This window comes from Halichoeres trimaculatus, unplaced genomic scaffold (genome assembly GCF_033239565.1).
Source record: "Halichoeres trimaculatus isolate MK-OKI-2021-1 unplaced genomic scaffold, fHalTri1.1 fHalTri1_scaffold_20, whole genome shotgun sequence".
Lineage (NCBI taxonomy): Eukaryota > Metazoa > Chordata > Actinopteri > Labriformes > Labridae > Halichoeres > Halichoeres trimaculatus.
In genome coordinates, this window is record NW_027437198.1 from 21,494,304 (window position 1) to 21,517,629 (window position 23,326).

At 40.8% G+C, this 23,326-nt stretch overlaps 4 protein-coding genes across 7 annotated transcripts; 1 reads left to right on the plus strand and 3 right to left on the minus strand.

The window, feature by feature from the left end:
- Positions 1-1,288: 1,288 nt before the first annotated feature.
- On the minus strand, positions 1,289-8,811 carry spns1 (SPNS lysolipid transporter 1, lysophospholipid). 3 transcript variants are annotated; one of them, XM_074697517.1, is made up of 14 exons: positions 8,593-8,811; positions 6,034-6,258; positions 5,859-5,924; positions 5,564-5,700; positions 5,306-5,457; positions 5,149-5,215; positions 4,923-5,065; positions 3,912-4,064; positions 3,367-3,556; positions 3,190-3,255; positions 2,993-3,091; positions 2,734-2,902; positions 2,475-2,534; positions 1,289-2,125 (listed from the first exon to the last, which is right to left on the minus strand). In XM_074697517.1, exons 2-13 carry the CDS (start codon positions 6,248-6,250, stop codon positions 2,497-2,499), a joined length of 1,497 nt encoding a protein of 498 aa, XP_074553618.1. In that variant the 5' UTR covers positions 6,251-6,258; positions 8,593-8,811; the 3' UTR covers positions 1,289-2,125; positions 2,475-2,496. The 3 variants fall into 3 exon arrangements, with proteins under 3 accessions (XP_074553618.1, XP_074553616.1, XP_074553617.1); XM_074697515.1 differs by lacking the exon at positions 2,475-2,534; XM_074697516.1 differs by having other exon boundaries at positions 1,289-2,534.
- A 457-nt stretch (positions 8,812-9,268) lies between these two features.
- Positions 9,269-13,982, minus strand: nfatc2ip (nuclear factor of activated T cells 2 interacting protein). The gene is made up of 9 exons (XM_074695882.1): positions 13,907-13,982; positions 12,141-12,239; positions 11,972-12,032; positions 11,771-11,891; positions 11,595-11,675; positions 11,161-11,416; positions 10,928-11,072; positions 10,287-10,405; positions 9,269-10,191 (listed from the first exon to the last, which is right to left on the minus strand). The coding sequence occupies exons 1-9, from the start codon at positions 13,916-13,918 to the stop codon at positions 10,030-10,032; spliced, it is 1,056 nt and encodes a 351-aa protein (XP_074551983.1). The 5' UTR covers positions 13,919-13,982; the 3' UTR covers positions 9,269-10,029.
- Positions 13,983-14,218: 236 nt separating this feature from the next.
- sgf29 (SAGA complex associated factor 29) lies at positions 14,219-17,780 on the minus strand. 2 transcript variants are annotated; one of them, XM_074695884.1, is made up of 10 exons: positions 17,652-17,780; positions 17,223-17,301; positions 17,051-17,126; positions 16,890-16,962; positions 16,627-16,691; positions 16,391-16,520; positions 16,032-16,178; positions 15,893-15,928; positions 15,458-15,620; positions 14,219-15,251 (listed from the first exon to the last, which is right to left on the minus strand). In XM_074695884.1, exons 2-10 carry the CDS (start codon positions 17,286-17,288, stop codon positions 15,135-15,137), a joined length of 873 nt encoding a protein of 290 aa, XP_074551985.1. In that variant the 5' UTR covers positions 17,289-17,301; positions 17,652-17,780; the 3' UTR covers positions 14,219-15,134. The 2 variants fall into 2 exon arrangements, with proteins under 2 accessions (XP_074551985.1, XP_074551986.1); XM_074695885.1 differs by lacking the exon at positions 17,652-17,780 and adding an exon at positions 17,382-17,533.
- A 2,987-nt stretch (positions 17,781-20,767) lies between these two features.
- Positions 20,768-22,331, plus strand: nupr1b (nuclear protein 1b). The gene is made up of 3 exons (XM_074697011.1): positions 20,768-21,005; positions 21,086-21,221; positions 22,014-22,331. Exons 1-2 carry the CDS (start codon positions 20,909-20,911, stop codon positions 21,211-21,213), a joined length of 225 nt encoding a protein of 74 aa, XP_074553112.1. The 5' UTR covers positions 20,768-20,908; the 3' UTR covers positions 21,214-21,221; positions 22,014-22,331.
- Positions 22,332-23,326: the final 995 nt, after the last annotated feature.

Here is a 23,326-nt window from a genome sequence, read left to right on the forward strand (position 1 = left end):
CTGCAGCGTGTGTGAACGCGGCTACAACCGTCTCAACATCCTCCCACCTACAAACAGGAAACCACACTGAGGGAAGGAAGCAGAGTCCTCTTCTCCTCTTCAGTCGTCCCCCCATCGCTCTGCTTCAGTCTCTTTTTGTGAGGAGAGGGACAGAGAGCAGGGAAAGAGGCGGAGAGCAAGGTTATAATAGTTAACTAAAACAAAACTAAAAACGAAAAATTAAAATTTAAAATACATTGCAGTTAACTTTAACTAATAAAAACGACAAAAGAAAACAAAAACGATAAGTAAACAACAACTGTATCTTGTGTTCACAAAACTAATTGAAACTAACTAAAATTATGTAGAAAATGCCCATAGTTATAGTTCTTGACAATATTAATAGCCTTAAGGATTTAAATTAATCTGACACATTTTCCCAACCAATTTTATGACAGTTTTCGGCAGTTGTCAGCGCCGTACTGCACCATCATAGCGACGTACTGGGACGAGCTTGTTTACTGCACTGACTGTCTGTGCGCTGTGCTGCAACCAAACGTGGTGGAGCAATGAATTAGAGCATCTGTAATAGTTTAATTGCATGTGAGTCTGACTTCAATTGTATTAAAGTCTGTCTTTCTTGTTAGAGTCCAAGTTTCTAAATATTTAAGCTCATATATTGTTTTATGTAGTTTTAGTTTATATTTATTTTATGTAATTTAGGTTTACTGTATTTTTTTTATAATTTATGTTTTTATCTTTTATTTTATTTAATTTTTTTTTGTGTTGAAGGCAGCAGCCAACATTTCAGTATCAGCATTGACTGAGCAGTGAGCACTATGTTGGACTTGAAAATAAACAGTATTACAAAATATTTACTCTGACCTTTTTCAATCCTGCACCTGGTTAATAAGGTATAAAAAAACTAAAACTAAACTAAAACTAAACTGAAACTAAACTAAAACTAAACTAAAACTAAACTAAAACTAAACTGAAACTAAGCCTTGTTGCAAAAATCAAAACTAAATAAAAACTAGAATGCCTGCTCTAAAACTAATTAAAACTAAACTGTAATGGAAAAAAAAAAATCAAAACTAACTAAAACTAAAATATAATGACAAATCCAAAACTATTATAACCTTGGTGGAGAGTGGAGCAGAAAACCTCCCATGAAGGCGTGAGGAGAAGAGAGACTCCAACTGGGGTCTAAAAATGCAGGAAATACTTCTCCAGTTTGGGCCGTCACTACTTTTTACTCCTGACACACAGGAAGTTTTTAATAAAACATACAGACAAACATGAAGACAAGTTAATGCTCCTTTAATATTTCACAAAAAAGAATAGCTAAAACAATATGAGGTTAACAACATGGATTAATAACATTCATTTAAAACTGTTTTTTTTCTTCATGAACCATCCTGATGTGTCCAACCAGCTGGAAAAGCCTTCAGTTGACTGAAAGGAGGAAACAAAGACAGACCTGCATCCAACACAGAGACTTTAGAGACAGAGGGATGAAAACTGTGAAAACAAACTGATCCGACATGTTCCCGCTTTCTTCAAGTGATACTGCAACTTTCCCAACTGTAAGGTTAGTGTTTCAAACATTTACACACACACACACACACACACTGGTGTGAAAATGGATCTGTAAAGCTGGTCCTGTTTGCACAAACAGGAGGTTCAGGAGCCTTGTTTTGGTCGAAGGTCGACTGAGGACTTGGATCATTTCTGAATCTCTGGCTGATCCCAGATGATCCTCTCCTTCCATAAAAAAATGTAATAAAAATATTCATCAGGGTTGCAGTGGTCAGGTCTTCTCCTCAGAGTCTCTCCTGCTCGTTTTAATGTCCATCTTTATAATATTTCCCAGTTATGTCAAAAAAATTAGACAAGGAGACAAAAATGTCTCCAGCAATGGCGTCATGTTCCAAGGGCTTGTTAAAAGTATAAAAATAGAGTCCAAAATGTAAAAATAAAAGCCTCCTAAAACCTCTCTGCATGGCAGATAATCCCATTGCTGTCCTAAAAAGTTAAATTAAAATAACCACAGGAGAAAAGCTGGACCAGGAGCTTCAGATCAACACGCTGGAGACCGGGACCCGAGTGGAGCGTCCACTTTTAGGGACAACGATGGGCTCGTCGTCTGTCAGCAGAAACACACACATGAGGAGAAGAATCAGTCAGGTTTGTTTTTAAACATGACATTAAAACAGACTGAAGCAGAGCAGAGCACAGGAATTATGAGCTGATCACGTTTTTGTTGATCCATCTTTGATTCTTATCACATCACATGGGATTAAGCTGCTGTTTGAAGATGGAGATGATGACGGAGAAAGCAGATGATTGAACATGAGCTCATCTTAAACACATTATGAACCTTGTGTTCTTTGTTTGAAGTAAAGTTAAACGGATTAAACACTGAACGCTGCGGTTTGAAACAGTGGACACAGGACGTTGGGAAGAGCTCCCAGCCGAGCCGCGGCTAGCTTTACCTCAGTCTCATTTCATCAGCTTTCAACTGGGAGACGAATTTTCCTCAGAGATCTTCTCCTCTTTGAAATGAAAGTGATTAAAAAGAATAAAAACACAGAATAAATACAGTCCTGGCTTCCCACCCTGACCCAGCCTGCTCCTCACTGCAGGTTTCAAACTGAAACATGTGGAAACTGCGGTGGGGACAGACGGGAATTAAGGGTTGGATGCATCTGATTCACTGACCATCACATCACGGTTCATTCTGCAGGCTCTCACCTGAGGGGACGTAGTTCTCAGCACGGTTGCGGTCTTGTTCAATGAAGAGGGCGGTGGCGAGGAAGAAAGCCCCGCCCACCACGGCTACAAATGAGCAGAGCAGCAGGGAGAGCTGCAGAGATCTGAACTCCCACAGGAACGAGTCCGTCTTCCTCAGAGAGTCCGAAACCTGAGACACAGATAGACCGGTATTAAAGCAGTAAGACCTGATCTGTGTTTGGTGCTGCTTTTTATGATAGGTGTGTTTTCAGTGACTTACGACTCCAATGAGGTATGGACTTCCTGCGTCTCCCAGCAGATGTGAGACTACGATCTGCAGAGCCTCGGCAGTAGATCGACGAGTTGGAACGACAACATACTGACAGAGAGATTAAGTGTTTTATTTCAAACACAAGGGACACACACCACGAGATTTTCTTCTTTAAGAGTCAAACAAAAGTTCTGACGGGTTCTCACCAGCAGGATGTCCGCCACAATGGCCCAGTTCATGGACAGGAACGTCTCCCCGAAGAAAATAAACACCTGAAGAAAAAACGTCTTAATGATCCTGCTTCTTGAACTTTTCCTAAAGTGTTTGTGTTTATTTTACACAGTTTCCTTCAAGATCTTTGACTGATCCTTAAGAAGACTCACGTAAGTCGCCACGGTGCTGTTCTGGGCAAAGACGATGGCCAGGTAGAGAAAGGGTGCAGAGAGGAGCAGGCCAGCAGCACAGACCAGCGGGTCGGCTCTTGGCGTCCTTGTCCTCAGCTGCCGACTCAGCTGCACGCCGCTGGCTACGCCCAGCACTCCTGTGATGCAGGTGATGGCCCCAAATATCAGACTGCCGGAGGAGAAACAGAGTCAGACGGCTGCTCTGAAGAGGTCTCTGTAAGATCCTCCTGAGGTTTAGGTCCCGTTTACGCGACAACATTTCATCTGAAAAAGCTAAAACGCTGTGAAACCGCGCGAGGCAGAGTGTGACGTCAGCGTTTCCACTGAAAACGCCGGCTTACATGGCAACAGTGTCGGGAGTGTTTCAGAAAAATCCCACTCTGTAGGCTGTTTTCAAAAGTTTGCGTTTTAGGTCGGCTAAAACGCCGTTTCCGTGTAAACGCGAGGCTGAAATGCAACAAAACTTTTGCGTTTCAGCCTAAAACCATTGTCGAGTAAACGGGCCCTTAGGGTGAATTGTGTACCTGTCTGTGGAGGCGCAGTTTCCCTCCACACACGGCCCTTTCTCCCCGTTGAACACGGCGGCCCTGAAGAGGAACGTTGGAGCCCAAAGAGCCAGAGAGCCGGTGACGAACGCCACGGCGGTGAAGCCGAAAGTTGACAGCACGAAGCTGTAGCTGTAGAAGAAGCAGAAACAAAGATCAGCTGACACCATAACACAACACACACTGTTCTCACTCATTCTACTGTGCTTTATTAAAGGGGGATTTCCAGTGTTTTTTAAATCTGGGCCTTGTTAGAACATCTCCTGGGGTCTAAATGCAAATATCTGGGGGCACAACAGGAATAACCCCTGGACAAAACTTCATGTTAAAATGTAAAAGAGGTGCTGTCATAAACGGTAAACAACCACATCATACATCTCTCTAAAACAACCAAACCTCATTGATTAAAAGAGTGAATCTACCCACACGACACAGAGGTTTCTTGTCCACTTCAGGCTGCTCTGAGTTACAGTGTAATTACATCATGTGGCTTAAAATAAACAGAAGTAGAGCCAGACGAAAACCTCTACAGTCTTCACAGTGATGGGCTACAACAAACAGAGAAAAGCCCTGCTGAGACTTTGTTCTTGGTATAAGTTTCATGACGTTTACAGGAATATTTCCACATGTGAATAAAACCTCTCTGCTGTTGTATGTTCTGCTTGTGATGACATTTTGTCGGTAAACTAAAGCGTTCAGTGATGTGACGGTTCCACAGTGACTCAGACTCTGTGGTAACACAAAGAGCCACAACAGTCAGGCAATGTTTGACACCTGTTGTCTGCTTCATAGAAGATATCTGCACACCTCTGCAGGCTGCAAACAACAGGAGAGTCACACTTTACCAAGCTGAAAACTGTTTGTGTGAACCATTTGAGAAAGAGCTCAAACTGCCGATCTGACGCGAAACTTGTCAGAATTATCAAGGAAAACGTCAGTTTGTGGAAACAGGCTGCCAGTAGCTGCAGATCATACAGTACAAGAGCTTACTTCTTGCTTAGAGCCTGCAGATCCTTCAGCCAGCTGGTCTGGTGCAGGTGGTGTTCTGGTCGAGCTTCGATGGCTCCTCGTTTCGGCTCCTTCACCACAAACAGAAGCAGCAGCACTGCGATCAGGCCCAGACCCGGAGTCACCTGAAGAAATATTAAAGACAGTCAGTTTGAAATGGTTTCACCTCCATCCTTGTGTTTCTAGTGCAGGAAAAAGTCTGACGTACCCGCAGAGCCCAGTGCCAGTCCTGTGCAAGGCTGCTGACTTGTGAGCCGACGATGTATCCAAGACCGCTGAAACGGAAAAGACAGGAGGAGAATTTTTTTTACAAAAGAAAAAGATTCAAGGTGTTCACATGCTCTGTGAAAATCGTATTCACTCACCTGCCGACGGGGATGGCAAAGTAAAAAATGGAGAGCATATTCGTCCGCTTTCCTTTCACGTAGAGATCAGCGATGATGGTCGGAGCAATGGTGGAGTAACTGGCCTCCCCAACCCCGACTAAGCCTCGAGTTAACAGCAGAGCCCAGAAATGCTGCAGGAAACAGGCAGAGATTCATGTTTCAGATCTTCACCTTTCTCAAATTTTTTTTTTTCCAAAGTAAAGAGTGGGTTGTTTAGGAAAGAGACACGTGACTCACTTCCTTAGGGGTGTAGGAGCTGGCAAGTGTCACCAAAGACCAGAAGCTGATGCCAAAACTCATGATTATCTTCCTGTTGTACCTGTCGCCCAGGTAGCCAAACACAGGAGCCAGGAACATGTAGCTGCAGATAAAAACTGAGAGGGAACAAGGAAACAAACACTGTAAAACCAAATCCGAAGAATGAGTCATGAACAAAAAAGTCACATTTAGGAACCGCAAGAGTTCGAGTGATGTCAGGGATTTCATAGCCAGGTGTGTGCTGTAGGATGTAGAGCTGCTCAGATTTTCATACCTGTTTGGAGTAAACCAGACTTTTCGTCATCGATCCCAAAATAATGCTCGATATCAGGGAGAACACCTGGAGGAGTCACAGGAAGGTATGTGTGTCAAAGACGTGATCATCTTCACATGAATGTGTTATGAGAGGATGTACAATCAATCATATCTCATAACGAAGTAATCATTACCTGCCACGGTGAACCTGTCCATGTAGTTCAGCAGGTTAATGTAGCACAGGATCAAAACCGTCAGCAGAGCCCGAATTCGGGTCACCCCACTCGCTGACTCCTCTTGCGTCCCCTGACCTCCGCCGCTGCTGCCAGCGCCTCGCTCATCCTGACCCTCCGCCTCACTGTCATCAGAGAAGAAGGGCGCCGATTCGGACGCGGGATTGCCCAGAGACATGGCTGATGCTGGGGAGAGGGATGCAGAGAGATGGTTTCCCCTCAGAGATTCTAACTTTTGTTGCACAGAAATTCATCCAAGAGTACAATCCTCTTAAAAATGGAAAATAAAATGTAAGATTGTTGCAGAGTTTTTTTAATTCCTGGTAATCTTCAGTGTTCATAAAGACAAACAGGTGGTGCTGCTCACACAGGGTGACGGCTGTTTATAGAGGCAGCAGCTTAACTGGAAAATCCTGTTTGATCTCCTGCAGGTGTAAAGTCTGAACTCCAAATATCCAGTTTTAAAATGCGTCAGTCAGAAAACTTTATGAACACTTGATTGTCAACAGATATTTGTAGTTTAAGTAGTTGGTGGTTACTTGAACAGATAGTCAACTGAGCTATAGTCTGGTTTCAATTTCTTTTTCTAAAAAGTGTAAAACCTCTAGGCACTGCGCATTAATCACGTGATTGAAATATCTGGTATTTTCTTCCTACTCATGATGTTTTCTGCCTTCAGCAGCAAGAAGTGCTGATTAGAGAGATGAGGAGGAGAACCTGAAGTGAAGAAGAGGAAGAGGCAGACAGGACTCAGTCACTGAGGACATTTACTTCCCTCTGCGTTCCCTCAGAGTATAACACTGTAGTGTTAAAGTTTTACTCAGTGAAGGATGTGAGGACTTCCTGAGGAGGAAGAAGGCCTCATGACAAAGACATGCTGATGCGGTGAACCATGTTTGCGGTCTTGTGCTAGAAACTTAATTAACCTAGAAGGAAGAAAACATGTATCACTTCCTCCACAGAGCTGTCACATGAAAAACCTTTCCTGAAGTAATTCTGGTGAATTTGCATCTAATTTCCCTCTCAGGTGCTGCTCACAAAACAGCAGCAACTACCCCTGAATGACCTCTCCCTGATTAACCTTAATAAGATTTTTATAGTGTGATTAATTTCCTAGCTTCTAAATCTACTTGATTTGTTGTTAATATGGAATGACCCCCTTATCTTTCATAAATTAGCAAGTCAGCCGAGAGGTGAACGAAACTAGACACTTCCTTGTCTTGAACTTTGGCCCCTCAAACAAAAACACAGGAATCAGAAAACAATCAATGAATGATCCATTGATCCTGAGCTCTTAACTGTTGAGAAATTCACACCTTGTGGGGGAAAAGTCAGTGGAAAACATGCAGTTTACAGGATGAGAACAGTAATGTTTCAGCACTTTTTAACACCCTCTAAGACCTTTAGCTTTACAACACACCGTGTGCATGAGATGAATTCAGAACACCTGAAAAACTACACCATAACGGTGCTGGAGTGTTCAATAAGAGAGGAGATGGGTTTTATAATGCATCGAAATCAAATAAAGGACCTGTGCTAGTTCACTGAAATGGACTTTGAGGTTGGATTAGTCAAAATCTTTATGGTTTAAGTATTTTACAATATTCAGACATGTTGGACCTGAAAGTCCCAAGTCCATCAGGAGCTCTGACCTCAGCCAGGAGAGGAGTCTGATTGGATAACAGAGATGCAAATAATGGCTGACCTGATCACAGAGGTCAATGTGAAATGCAAAGGGATGCATTAAAGAAAGAAAACATTAGAAAAAAGGTAAATAAACTTATTATTTAAGTAAGAAGTGCAGAACAAAGAAATCACAGCTGTTCCCATTGAGCTTGCACACTTGTGCATTATAAACAAGAGACACACACATGGATATTTAGTGCACAGTGCTGTTTTAAAGAAAAACCATGATAAAGCACTAAGTCAGGAGTTTAATAGTTGACAGACAGGGTGAAGTATTGATCTTCATTTGTTTGTGCACAGGTAATTCACCCCCACCCCTTACATGGCACAGTGGTTGACCCCAGAAAAGTCTGGACAGAGCTCTAAACATGTTCAGAGGACCTCCTGATGAATAAAGCATTTAAAATAAGTCGGATTCCTACGTTGGCTAGTTGCGTCATGCGTAAAATCCCCGGTCTCTTTGCTGAACTCTGTTATTTGTAACGATCCAGGTTAAAGTAAAAATAGACTTTAAGCACTATTGTGACACTGCAATGTGTTGGAAAGCTCAGATCAATTCAACTCAGACGTGTTAACTAGTTATTCCAATGAAGGGTGTATTAAGTAAACAGAGACCAATACAAACGATTTACATGTCGCTCGTTTGTTTTGAACATTTTTACTGTGTGATAGTAAAGGATAAAAAGGGCGCGTAGTTCAGACGTTACGAGCAATTGTTAGAAAAATCAAAACAATGCGCTATCATTGTTCGGATAATGTCACGGGTTAATGGCTGTAGAGGTGTGATTATCCGCGTTGAGCCTCATCATTAGCATGTTGTTGCATGTTGTTTACCTCGGAAGAGGATGAGTCAGGGCGGACGCTTCTTTCTTCTCCCGGGCTGAAAATAGTCCTCGTCAAAAACAGTGAATGCTACTTAAAACCCATATTTAAAATCAACATAAAAATCCTCAGGGTGCAGGGTCGGCTGGGTTTGCACTCAGCAAACAGTTTACCTCAGGAGTGTTCAGGATGACACTTCGCTACACCCGCCATGACACACCTGACCCAACTTCCGCTCCGCAGCTCACGTGACCATTCCAACGGCAAGTCACGGGACCACGTTTAATGATACGCGTTTTCCTAAATTAACTCAGACACGTGGACTACTTTTGTTTTTAATATCATTTGGCCTCACTTTAGACTGAAAACAAGTCAAAACAATCCTTACAGAAGATTATAACAAAAACTGAACCGTCATGAATCTTAAAACAGCATAAATGTGTTAAATTATACCAGCGTACGACACAAAATGATAATGATTATAAAGAAAATAACTTAATTTCTTAATAGCAGTAATAATTACTTTGTCAACCATTTACTAATATGGTACTACTTTTTATTTTAAACAAAACAGCCATACACTGACGCTCATATTTAAAATATAAAAATGTATGTCACTGATAAAAGCTCCAAACCTTGTCCTGTCAATTTTGATATTCTTTTATTTTTATTTATTTATCTGTACACAAATAAAATTGCATAGAATCTGAAAATTAAAAGAGACAAGAGGCATGTTAGAAATTAACTATACAGCCAGTGATCACAAGAGGTCAAGAAGCCATTGGGCTTATATGTAAGTGTCTTAATACGCACAACTCAAAACACACATGAGCAACAATGAACACATAACCTGAGGTAATCAAATAACTGAGCTTAAAATTGATATATTACAAAGACAACAAGAAATAATATCATTATGGTTTATTTTTGTTAGCTAGTATTGATGTTTGTGAGTTAACACCAAGAAATGTCTGTTTAAAGCCTTAACAAGATCCTCTGTAGCAAATAAATGAATATCTTTGACTTGTGTTGTAACGATCCGTTTATTTGAAATTAGCTGTATATTAATCTTCACCTCTGAAATTATTCATTCTGTCTTTCATAAACATAAAAAATCAACATTTTAACATGGACTCATCTGAGAGGATGCATAAGAAACATGGAAATGATTCTTGTAAACAGAGTTAAGTTTAAATACAAACAAAACAAAGTCATTATCTTAAAAAACGGAACAAAACACATTCAACTGAGATATAATGATGTGGAGGAGTGAACAAAATAAGAGACAGAAACCAGAGTACTGAGCATCAGAAAGTGAGAAAAACTAAAAGGTTTAAAACACAATATTTGTATCCAAAATGTTAATCCAAGCATTTTTATTTACAAACCCAACTTAAATGAGTTAACATTCTATTTACAGAACACCTGATATGAAATCACCCGAAAGGGTTAAGTCCAAACTTCGATGATGTCCCCATCCTCCATATCCAGCTGAGCCGGCGTCTGCCTGTCTGTCACTTTGGAGCCGTCGAAGTGGAAGCGAACTTTTCTCCTGTCAATAGCTGACATGTTGGACATGTACTGGGAGAAGACGGAGCCGAGTGGTGTGTCCTGAAACACACACACACACACACAAACACGAGTCATACACTACTGTTTGATCTCCTGCTAACACAAACATGATAGATAAGAGAGGAGATACAGACTCTGTGCAGAGAGAACTCCTGTGAAGAGGCTCTGTCTTTGCTTTGCAGCCTCACTGTGATGTTGCCGCTGCTGCTGCTCTGTGTTTCACTTAGCTCCTCTGCTGCCATGACGTCACACTCTGCAACAACAGACAAAAAGTTATTTATGCACAACAGAGAAGTTACACATGGATATGATATGACTGTGAGGCTTGCTGTATTGTGTGATGTTTATCTCTTTATTTCCCAACAGTAGCTTCACACCTACACCTTAATAATGTTAATGAGAGGTTTCATTAAAGGAAGTCATTTCATGCCATCAAGTGGTGAAATAAAAAAGTGCATCACTTCTTGTTTTTGTCCCAGAGAACATACAAACAAAACTGAGATTTTCATACATGCACAAAGATTAGTTTGATTTAATCCCATGAAACAGATAAAAAAATAAGATCCACAGCTTCTTTATTTTCTTTTCTTCAGATCTCTCCAGGAGACGATGAGATTTGGCTGAAAGCTTTTACATCTAAAGTTTGAGAAACTCTGAGAAACAAATTCTGACGACTGCTTCTCACAGCGCATCAGTTTGTGACTTCATTTCCTTTTTAGAACAATTTGCTAATAATTCTAAAATAAAAGATGACTATTCTTGTCAGGTGACCCACCGATAATATCTGCGATGCTGAGGCCAAGCTCGCTGACAGTGGAGTCAGTTGGAAGCTCCATCTCTTCCCTCATCAGCAAGAGGCGAGGAGGAGGGACATTCAGGATGACGGACAGCTTCTCCACAACGTCACTTAAAGGTGTTGACTGAAACACAAAGGGAGAAAGTGTCCCAGTGATGAAGCTGTACACTACATGTGTATGTATTTCCGTCTTCTTTCTATCAGAGACCTACCGACAGCACTGGAATCTTGTGGATATCTGTTCGACAGCGTATCTTTAGGGGGATCTCTCTAACCGAGGAGCCATAGGGGGAACCCTGAACCTCAGGGTTGTTACTCAAGACAACAACATCATCATCGTTAGAGTTTATTAAGATGACATCATCATCATCATCTGGGGGTGGTGGACCCCTGCGTTGCCTGGACCTCGTTGTTCGAAAAGTGGGGGACCGGAGAGAGTTTACTGCCATGAGGTTTTTGTCAATCTCCCTAAAGGATGAAAACAAATACCAGAAGTCAACTGTCTGAGCTTCAGATCATTTTTAAACCTAATAAAAGAAGTGTTGTATGAGATCCAAAATTGGACTTGTTAAATTTATTAACATCGGATGTCAACCTTATTTGACACAAAGCTGTAAACAATCAAGGTGCAAAAAATCTGACTCACTCAATTTTCTTCAAAAACTGCTTGGAGTGTTTATTGACTGGACTGTCTGGTGGGGATGGAGAATGGCAGCAAGGTGCATCTCTGGAATAAAGGAGGAAATAAGTTGTGACACAGTTAGATTTATGTTTTTACCACAAACACATCCAAACTGCTTAGAGATTTCTTTAAATCCTTACAGCTTTGCTCTTTTCTCAGCTGGTTCTGTTTCTTCTCCATCAGAGTCACTGAGGGTAACGACAGCCGCTGACGTCTCTTTAGATGAAAACCCTGACCACAGACTCTCATCTACTCCATCGTCTGTAAAGAGACAAAAACAATCAGCCTGCCAAGACATGAATCAGATTCTTTTATTGCCTGGTGTTGACAAAAAAACATACCTGTGTATTTTTCCTGGGTCAATGCAGCTGCTGTTGGCTTCAGCTGCAGACTGCTGCTAACCTGAACACACAAACCATTCATGTTTCATTTAAAATAATCATGACCTCTTCAAGCAGCTCCAACGGTGAAATGTGCAAAGACTGAACAGGCTGCTGTCTGTTTGTTCACCTTGCTAGAGTAGATGGGCACTGGGACGATCAATGAAGGGTCGAGGATTGGTCTGCGTTTAGGTCGTGGCTTCAAAGCCTGAACGTCGCTGTCAGGCACCTGGAAAATAAAGGCACATGTGAGGACAAACTGCAGTCTTTAAATGATAAGTACAAATGAATAATCTGCATTTCGTTTTTGTTAACTGTTGTCAGGGGCGTAGCTACAATTAGGCAAACACAGGCAGTTGCCTGGGGCCCCAAGATTCCCAGGGGCCCCCAAAGCATCCCTTAAAAACTAATTTATGACGTTCTCTTCAATTGAAAGAATTTCTTTTTTCTAAATCTTACTTCACATGCTTCAAAATACATCAGAAGGCTTAATCTTTAATGATCGTTTTGGGTACTCCCCCTCCCTTCTTATTCAATGGGCTATTCCATGTTACAACACATCTGAAAATTTGATTCAGGAAGAAAGTGGTAAAAAAACACTTTTTTCCCCATTTTTTCTTATTTTCAACCAAGTCAGAGATACAAAAAACAATGTTTCTCTGAGATCTAAGATAAACATATACGACTTTTAGGATTTTAAGGACTTTATCTAGCCCAGGAAACAGGATAATTCCCTCAAAATCAAACTTTTTGAGTTGGTGATAAACATTATTGTACAAAGTCTCTTTTTTGGATACATAACTCACTGGACAGGGGGTCAAATAAAAATACATTAACTTAAAAATAATAGTACCAAAAAGTATGGTAACTGTAAATATCACCTCTTTCAGTAGATTTATTTTTCAGTTTTATGTTGTGCTTGATATTTACATATTTTTTCTTTACTAAATTATTCTTTTCAATATTTACCGATTGTAATGTTTTTCACTTCATACTCTCTTGTTTGTTACTGTTACTCTGTAAATTCCCCACTGTGGGACAAATAAGCTGTCAAGTGACCATAAAAGATTTCAAATCCAGGACAAAGTGGACTAAATTATGTATTCACTTTTTTCAAAATCAAACTAAAGTACAGAACTTGAGGAAATGCATTTAGTTGCGTTAAGTTACCATGTACAAGATTAGCACTGTCTCAGCACTGACCCAGGAAAGGCCAGTCTAGCTCTGAGGAAGATGAGTTACAAGGACATGGAGGGCACCATTGACTGGGTTTGCCTTGGGCCCCCAAACCACTGAATACGCCCCTGACTGTTGTAAACGAGTTTCTGTAAATCTTAGTTATGCCAAATTTAACTCTGTCAGAGTTATGTGCTACAGAATTAAGCAATATTCCAAACTATGACAGCGTATACACTGAGAAACCTTAGCATTATTCAAAAATGGATACCAGTTATACTGGCCTGTATTGTTTTGATGAAACACAACTCTAGGTAAACTTTCGCGCCAGACAACAACATTTAATCTCAATTCAAGATGTCATTGAAACTGTCTATGGTCGGTACTGTCTTCCTCGATAGTGAAAGTGAAAGCAAAAAAGCAGCTGGACAGAATGACTCACATGGGACTCGGTCGTATTAACGTCACGCTCTCATTTTGAATAGCTACAACAAAACGTTATCGACGAAGCTAAAGCTAACGTCCTACACTCTTTGCTAACGCCGTTAAGTCTCAACTAAGAGCAGTTTTAAAGGCTTCCTGAGCTTCCCAATCAAATTCTTCATGTTTACCATCGAGAAATGTTACTTATAGGATCTCTTTGCCTCTTGTTTTGATCACCCGCCACCACTGAAGAGGGTTTTACACAATACAACAGCACCAGTTCTGTCAAACACTCACCGCTTCAGCCATGGTTACTCTTCTTTCCGCGCGCTCCTGCCGCCTTCAGGGACCGTCGGATAAAGCGGTTAACCGCTGTTGCTTTCACGTAAAACAGGAATTCGAAAACACTGCGAGCTTAAAACAGTTACTTACTTTCATTCCTGAACGGAAACATTAGTTTTACTTGGGTTCATATTATTTTTCATGGACTCCTGACTTCTTAGTGTGCTTGCTCAAATTTGGGAAGAAAAACACATTTTTTGGAAACTCCTCACACCCTTTTTAAATGGTGAAAAGAAAATCTCTAAGAATAAACAAAGAGTCAAAGTTAAAGCACTTTATGATGCTGGGTGGTTTTCTTTTTTGAATTACATGAGGTCTAATAGATTTGTTAAGCACTGCATACGGTTAAAAGAACAAAACTCAAATGAGTTCATTAATTTCAGGACCTCAGCACACCACTGTAAAGGTTTCAACTGATCAGGATTTCCAAACTCACTTTAAATGTGCAATAAGATACCCAAAACAGAAACACAAAATAGTCCTTAAATGTGTTTTTCAGGTTTTGCTCAAAATCATTATTACCTTTACTTGCAGAAAACACAGTTCAGGTTCAACAACCAATAAGCTGCCATCAAGGTCTTAATGTTGTTCTAATACAGGTTTACAGAGAACTACATATGAGATAACTTACACCAACATACAGGGAATGACATTATTTATATCTACATATAAAAGTGTTTCCAGTGGTTTAATATCTGTCAGAGCTATTTGGTAAAATTATAAAATAACTCTTTTTCAGGTTTAAGCCATGGACTCACAGGAGTTTCACAAATGCATCAACAATAAAAAAAAAACTTTACCTGATTGACTACTAAGCCTCATAGAAAAGTAAAGAGACAGGGGTTAGTAATTGTAAAAAAATAAACATTATCTTTGCCCTCTATGTCCACATTTATTTTTTTCTTAAACTGAAGGATTGATTGAGTCCATCAAACTGTCATGAATTTGTCTCATTCATTTCATCTCATTTCAATTTCAATGAAGTTTTGATTGAGAACATGGTTCATATTCTTCATTAGATGTTGAAATCTGCTGTTTATTTGCCTCCCACGTGCAATTTTCTGTTCTACTGTTCATGGTGTTACAGAGGAGCTTATAGCAGAATGGAAATCAGAGCCGTTCAAACATCTTCTGAGAATCCAAAGCAGGTTCTCTCTGTGTGTCCTTGTCATACAGCTGTCTGTTACTTCTTCTTGTTCTCTTTGCAGGCGACCACGTACCGTTGAGCCACGTTAAGAGGAGGAGAGTAACCATCAGCGTATGATGTGTCCTCAAACAGCACAGAGTAGTCGTCCTGAGGCTGCAAACAAACACATGACAGGTTTAGTATAAAGGCTGCTGTTCAGAAACAATCAGGTCAGAGAGATGACCTGACAGAGAGGCTGAAGCGACAGTCCTTACTGATCTACACTGGTGCCATTCAAACTTCTTGTATCTATCAGTGTATTCTGCTGTGCATTGACAAACTTGCATGCAAGTCTTTCTGTGTTGAGTGCAGAGTCTCACCCTGTGTGGGGGTGTGTGGATGAGCGCCCGGTAGAAGCAGGTGGTCTGAGGGTAGAGGGCCAGTACCAGCTGGTCCTTGCTGAACAAGGCCTCTGGGTCAGTCTCTGGGTTGGCCTTCCACTGAGGCAAAGGGATGATCCGCCGTCTGCTCAGAGTGTGTCTCCTGATCACACACACACATTTATAATTCTACATTTTAGAAAAAAAATAACTCTAACATGACAGGGGAATACATTTCTTCTTACAGTCACTTTTCTTTTTTCTTCTTTTTTAATCTAGATTTGAAAATAGTAAAAAAACTCTTCACTCTGTAGCAACCCTGAAGGCAGCTGGGGGGCAGCATCGCATTTTTCTATGTTGTGAAGAATTTCAATTCTCAGAAAGTATTGCCTGACTGTGCTTCTTTTTGACAAAAACAGAGCAATATGAACTCACTCTTTGCCTTCTTCATCAATATCATCAACTTCATACCTAAGAGAGGAAAAGAAGAGAAGGGAAGTCAGATCAGCTGAGATTTGCCATCCTTACATTCAGAACACTATATAAATATTCTGCTTGTGTGTGGTATTCTCACTTGTTGGTAGAGTGGTTGTAGCTGACCACTTCGGCAAGGATCCACTGCTCGTCTCCATCCACTGCCTTCACCCTGGCTGCCACCTTGTCGCCCTGTTTGGCCACATAGTCACTGCTGGCTGGAGTTGCACCGCACAGAGGAGGTGGACTGTTACAGACAGCAATGGGGGAGAAAAAGGGGCAGTTTATCACTTTGTACTGCCATCATACAGGCACGTCAGCTGTTGTTATAACTTTTCAGAAGTTCTAAACACATTTTGAATTCACGAGCTTGGCTTTTTGGGGCAGATCGCTGTGGCTAGGGGGGCGAGAAATCAGATGGATCAGATAAGATGAAAGAGAAAATTCTTGAGCAGTCACCTCTCCCCTGGTTTGCCAATCCACAGAGGGAGTGTCATGGCGGACTGCTGAAGAAGTGTCATCAGGACGCCTCGCCTCATCGTCCTTTTGGGGAGGTCGCTGTCACTGTAAACTCCTGCCATCTTAGCAGCTGCAAAACAATGAAAAAAAAAAAAAAAAAACACACTTTATGAAACATTTATGTCTTCAGATTAGCATATTTTTACAATTTGCACAATAAATCGTCTCACACATACCTATTCGCCTTTCCTCCAACAAAGACTTAATCTCTGCAATTTTATCCAGGGCATGGCGCAGGATGCTGGAAAAGATAAGAACAAAAAGAGAATCAATGTCATCTGGAAGTTTAAGCAGAAAGGAAGTAGATTCAAGTATCAGAGAATGGATCGTTCAGAGCTTTTGTCTGTGTATTCTTCCAGCTGAGTTTGTTTATCAATCTTCCCCTAAGACATTCTGAATTTCCATTTGGTTTTCGAGTAAAGCGAGTGCAGCTCCTCACCTGCATTCTGCTTCAGCATCTGCTTTTGCAGTGGTGTACAGACCTCTTAGCTTAGTCCGGTAATATGGAGAGGCTGAAGAGGATAGAGAGACAAAACAAATTAAGACAGAAAAAGAAATAATATTTATTGACAAAAAAAAAACGCTGATGATGTGACTAACTTTTGTTTTCTGTCTGCATCCTCTCGTGTGTTTTCTGAATGTTGAGAAGGTTGTGTTCACTTCGAGACCTCTCCTCCTGAAAATTAAGAGACAGTGATTATTTAGATTCCTCTTGCACAAGTCTGGTCTAGATGATGTGTAAAAATCTCTGAACAGGTAAGAACCAAATTACCTGTGTTTGTTTGATGAGCTGATGGAGCTCTGTGAGTAGCTCAGCAATCTTGGTGTCAGCTGACATGTTCTCAAATTGTCTTCAGAGATATTACAGGAGAAAGAGTTTCATGAAAACTGTATAAAAACGAGTTAACTCATGCTTTACACACGCACACACCTTTAAAGCAATGAGCTCTGCTGAGAGAAATATAACAGAAAACAGAAAGCTGAACCAGAAGAAACGATACCATGGGTTTGACACAGTATTAAGATGATAAACTGATAACAGTGCTGTTGGGGTTAGCCTCACAGGAGGTGGCTAACTGGGTTAGCAAGTGGTTTGTCTAGCTAATGTAAACTAAGCTAACAGATAGCAATTTATGGTCACGCGGACAACATTTGTTGTAATGTAGTTGCACCGACGTCACAAACGGTCGTTGTAACCTACCTCTGAACAGTACAGCAGGTAACACCTTCAACAAGGTAAGTTTTTCAGATTGTTTATCTTAAACTTGCTAACGACGGAGATTAGCTTCCTCTTCTTCGGTGGTGTTGAACTGTAAATCGGCAGATCCACGTCCTCGGCGCTCCACCTGCTGGACAAAGTGCAACACTGCAGACAGACTGCTGCCTCAGTTTGTTGTTGAATGATAAGACAGCATGTGGAAAGTAGGTTACCACATTGACTCCAGTAACTCACTTAGATTTATAGATACAGGTGTGAATTAAAGTATTTGGTCTTATTTTATCTCCTTTATTTAATCCTTAGTTATTTTTTAAACCAGAGGTGTCACCAGCTGAAGCTTCAACCAGTCCTCAAGGTACAAAGATTATCCACTATTAGTTAACTCGACCTTGGAGGAATAAAAAGGCCAAAATACTTACCAACTTATTTTCAGGCTGAAGATTTGAGCACATGAACTGCAGAAGATATCATATTAGTACTTTGACCTGTCCCAAATGTCATGTACAAAACTGCTATCATTAGACTTTGTCGGTAGATAAACATTCCTCGAGCTAATGATTGTTATCTATTGCCTGCTTATATGGTCATGCTTATTGATCCAATTTAGGAAGTCATATACTTTTGCTGTAAACTCTTTTTGCTCCCAGTATGCATACAGAAAATTGTGACTAATTTTACGACAACTCAAGGGTAAGGAGATCAAATCATCACACTTTTTACATAAAAGAACACCAAATAGGAAGTTTACTATATGTTTTCACTGGTTAGGCTTGAAGACCTGGTTGAATATAAGCAATAAAAAGACAAACACCAGGTACGAACAGTGTGTAGTTTTCATTCATGCTGCTGTAGTGACCCATTTAAAATGAGGTGATACTGTCTTTCCTGTTAATATTCACTGCTGTGAATCAGACCATAAAATTGACTTACTGAGGGATTATATCTTATCTCTAACCTGGTTAACAACTCTGTTTGTGCACTGGGTGTGTTACGCGCCAAGTTCAGACAGGTTGGCTCATAGTCCTGCAAATATTTACTCTGCTCAGTCTCACTGCTGCTGGACGAGAAGGAAAAGTCCAAAACAAGACTTAAAAAGTGCAGAGTGACAGGGGTAAAACAGCACCAGCTTTGAGGAAATGAACTGAAATCAGAATGAAGGAGACGACTGGAGTGTTTCATAAAACATCCGAGTGGTTGCAAACGCCTCCTCTCTGGGACTGAAGGCTGTGATTATGAAGCCTGCAGCCTCACATTTTTCCCTCTCTCAGCAGAATGTTCTCCTCTGTGTCTGCCTGTAAACAGTCACGTTCACTGCACAGGGAGGAGCCTTTGCAGGAGGAAGGTGATACTCTATGAGTTTGGAACACACTGTGATTCATTCAGAGGAAATAAAAAGTCATGAGACGAGGAATATGTTTAAGAACAGTGAGACACATGACTGTCATGACTATGATATGCAAACAGTACTCTTATAAACTATATTTGTTCTGCTCTTATCATAACAACCCTGGGCTTTTACTTTGCTAAATCAACCACGTGAAGTTTAAAATGCTGCAGAAACTTTTACGTACTAATTAATTTTGACCCTAGACTTTAACACTTGAACATCTAAACACGCAGCGTCACTCACTTCAAGACTTCTCCAGCATGACGCTCAAACAACTACTGGACCATACAGCAGTCTGAGTTTTTGTGACCCTGTGTGACCTTCTTCTTCTCTTTTGTGTTTTTTATTGTTCTCTTAATGATTTCCAGCTCTGCAGAAAAATGCAGCGACTGAAAGCCGAGCTCTTGTGACTCACTGTAACATCTGAAGTTTGTCTGGCTGTCAGAGGATTGTGGATGTGTATAATCACAGAGCGATGAGGAGTTCGACAGTGTGAGCCGACTTTTCCTCTCTGCTGTGACTGACTGTGTTTGTGTTTGAAGCTGCACCAGGCAACGTTTACGTCCTCATGCTTAAAATACAGACACAAATCCAGATTGTCACAACACTGAACAGCCCTCTTTTTCTTTTAAAAACAGATAGATTCACACAATTGTACAGTGATGGAAAGTAAAACAAAACTTTAATAAATACTAGAAAGAGAACAGGAGAAACTCTGAGCTATCTTTGGACGCTCTGACTTTATCCAAACTTTATCCTACCCTGAAACATCACGAGGTGTTTGAACAGAGAGATAAGCACACACCCAAACACTGCGCTGTGTTTTTTTTACTGAGGTCATGTGCACAAACAGGGACAGTGAATCAGGTCAGGGCTGCCTGTGAGAGCAGAGCAGCTGCAGATAAAGACATATGACAATGTCGCTCTGATCTGCTGCAGAAATAAAGGTCAGGCCCTCAACTAGGTCCATGTTCTGATGAGATGATAAAAAAAACACTTCGTTTATTCTTTATCAGAAGAAAAATGACAAGTGAAGCTCTTGAAGGATGCTGGTGCTTCAGGGAAAGAGTTAAGAGGTTAAGAGTTAAAATGTTAACATTATAGGGACTTATACTAATGCAATTAATTTTTGCTCAATTATTTATAGAACTTACCATCTTGGATATAAACTGTCATCAGACTCATTTTCTGTGTGCATAAGTCTGTGAAATCTCTGAAGCTGTCATGTCCTGATGTAAAGAGGAATTCAAATAAAAGTGTAAATACTTTAAAAGTCAAATTATTGTGTCAAAGTAAGTTTACCTCACCACTGGATCCAGAGATTGACCTGGTGCACTTTGTGCTCCACTAATCTGAAAAATTCTGCTTATTTCAAGGTTCAAAGTTTTCTTTATCATCCCTGTAGGGCAATTTTCCAACAGACACTCCACTCTTTGCAAACAGCTTCAACCTGCTGCTCAAATGTTTATCAGTTCATCATCATTTACTAAGTGCAGAGAGATGTGTTGTCCACTTCTTGATCATCAATAAAAACAGAAAGAAGCATTAGGGGAACTTCATCAGCGAGAAGCTCTTTTTACCTTGATGTGAAGTTTTTGTTTGCATGATGCAATATTTCTGCAGCAGAAAGTGGAAACCTGTGGAAGGAGGAGCAGGAGGAGGAGGAGGAGGAGCTGTGTGTCTCTGTTATAAAAGCCCACAGAGGTTACAGTGGAAAAATAACTTTGTTTTTCTCCACAGAGAGGGAACAGACGAAGAAGGATCTGCTGCAGAGTGAGCTGCTTTTCTCAGATTTTGCCTTTTTTTGCAAAAAGTTGTTGTTTGGTTTTTTGGAGCAAACAGAGAAACAAAAATGAGCCACGTCGACGTGAAAAATATGAAACCCACCAGCTTTGAAGACGAGTACTACGACCAGTATGAATATTACAACTTAACCGATAAATACGCAGGTGAGACTGCTCTTCCTGGAGAACCAAACACTTCTTTATTGTTTGCCAAAATTGACACTAATGTTGTGTTTCCTTTGCAGAGGGGTCAGCTCGTAAAGGTAGGACAAAGAAGGAGGCCAGTGAAAACACGAACAGACATAACCCTGGAGGACATGAGCGTAAAATAGTGGAGAAGCTCCAAAACAGCGAGAAGAAAGCCAAGGAGTGAATACTGAGGTCAGCAGAAGAAAGAGACAACACTTCCTTTAATTCTTCTTCTTTTTTGGTAGAAAAGTTCCTGAATCATTTGAAAGTTCTTGGTTCTAAATGAAAATAGTTTGTTCTTATATAGTTCAAAGAGCTGCAGCCTTCTCTTTTGAGAGTCTGTCCCTAATCTGTTCTTCACCCACAGCCATCACAAGCTGTTTCTCTTCACAATGATGGCTTGTTTTTATGTTCCTGTGCCAAGATTCAAACTGACTGATTTAGAAACCATGCCTTGCACCAAACTTGGCAGATAAAAAACGCTCAGAGGATTGGCCAAACTTCCTCACCATCACTCCTTAAAGAGGCTTTCACTCCCATGCTCCTTTGCTGCTGACCTGCCCTGGAAAAAGGGTGGTGTGTTTATTTCTTCGGCTAGGAGCCACGTTTTGATCTGGCACTTGTTCTCTTTTCTGTGAAGTTTTTTGGTATTTTAGTAAACACTTGAAACTATGTAAATCTGTAATCTGATTTTCAGCATGCACTGCTGTCTCCAGTTGTTAGAGTTTGTGTCCAGATGTTTAACAGACTCCAGTTTGGATGTGATGGATGTTTTCCTGGGCCTGTCCTGTGTGTGGGCTGTCAGCGCTCCCTGCCTAATTTTGACTCAGAGCTGACTTTGAGTGCTCTGTCTTTAATTTAGCCCTTTTTGGACCACAACATTCAAGTCATGTCTGCAAGGAACACTGACTCCCCCTTTTGGTGATGTTGATGATGACAACTGTTTTGCTTTATTGAACTGATATTCAAATCTCTCAACTCCAGGGCGACTCGGACGGCTTAACCTGGAAACCGACCACGGCCTCTTGGCGACAGAATGAGACGTAAACTGGCAGGAGCGCTCTAAGCTCCAAAGGGCGAGGTGAAACCTGGGCGTGAGGACGAGCCTGCAGATCCAGATGCTCCAGATGAGGTCTTCTTCATGGCAGCAGACTGTGGCTCCAGCGCCTGAAGGCATTGCCTGGCACCCACCAGTGTTTGGGTGCACCGGGGTCCCTGTTCAGGCCACACTGGTGCACATGTGATTGTGGTGGTGGTGACAGGAGGCGATTTGGATGCTTGTTGATGTGTCTTGAAAATATTCTTGGTATTAAATCCACTCTGTTTGAAATTGCTTGTGGTGTTGTGCTTCTTTTTCATAAAGATATTTCAAAAAATAAAGGAAAGAAGACATATTCAAACTCTTACTCTTGTTTTGTGCAGTGTAAATTCAGTGGAATGGGATTCATTAAGTAATTATCCCTGGTTTGGATCAAACCTTGACTCATCTATTAAAGTCTTTCCAGTGCTCTGAAGTATTAACAACCACAAAACTTAGGATGTAGTCTTTCAGCTTAATGAGAGATTAATGGTGTTGTCACACTAAGACCGAGAATGAGGGTAATATGTCAAAAGGCTGACTAAAAAAAAAGGTTTAGTTTAACCCTGAATTGATAAAAGGGGTAGCAAGACAAATCCGTTTGTTTAAAAAAAAAAAAAAAGTGTTTTTACTCCTCTTCACTGAAAATCCAGGGAATTTAAAGCAAAAAAAGCAGAGGTCTTCATAGCACTACAGCCCTTCTGACTGCTTGAGGAGTGCAGATCCCTTCCATTTAAAGGCTAAGCTCCTCCCAAACCATCTTTAAATGGAATCAATTAAGTAATCTATTCAACCAAAAAGGCTGTTTCTCAAATCTGTAACCATTATCAAATGTATTTACAATTATAAACCTCATATTTTGGTAGTCATCAAAGCATTTACAAACTACCCAAGCTAGGAATGAAACTATAACTCATGATATGCAAAGTTTAAACAATAAAGAAGTAGCACAAAACCAAATTAATGTGTTTGTTTGTGTTTCTGTAAGACTTTGAAGAAAAAAGCACAAGAAACGAATTCAGATGTTGAATGTAGTTCAGTGTGTGCACCCTCCATACTGTCAGTAGCATGCTATCCGGCTAACATGTGGCATGTGTAATGAGTAATGGTGTGGTGTGCTGGTGTGGCATGTCACCAGTGGAAGGAAAAACTGCCACTGTAGTCCTAAGCTCTGCACTTTGAAAAAGAAAAAGGCTGCCTGAGCTGGATGCAAACATCA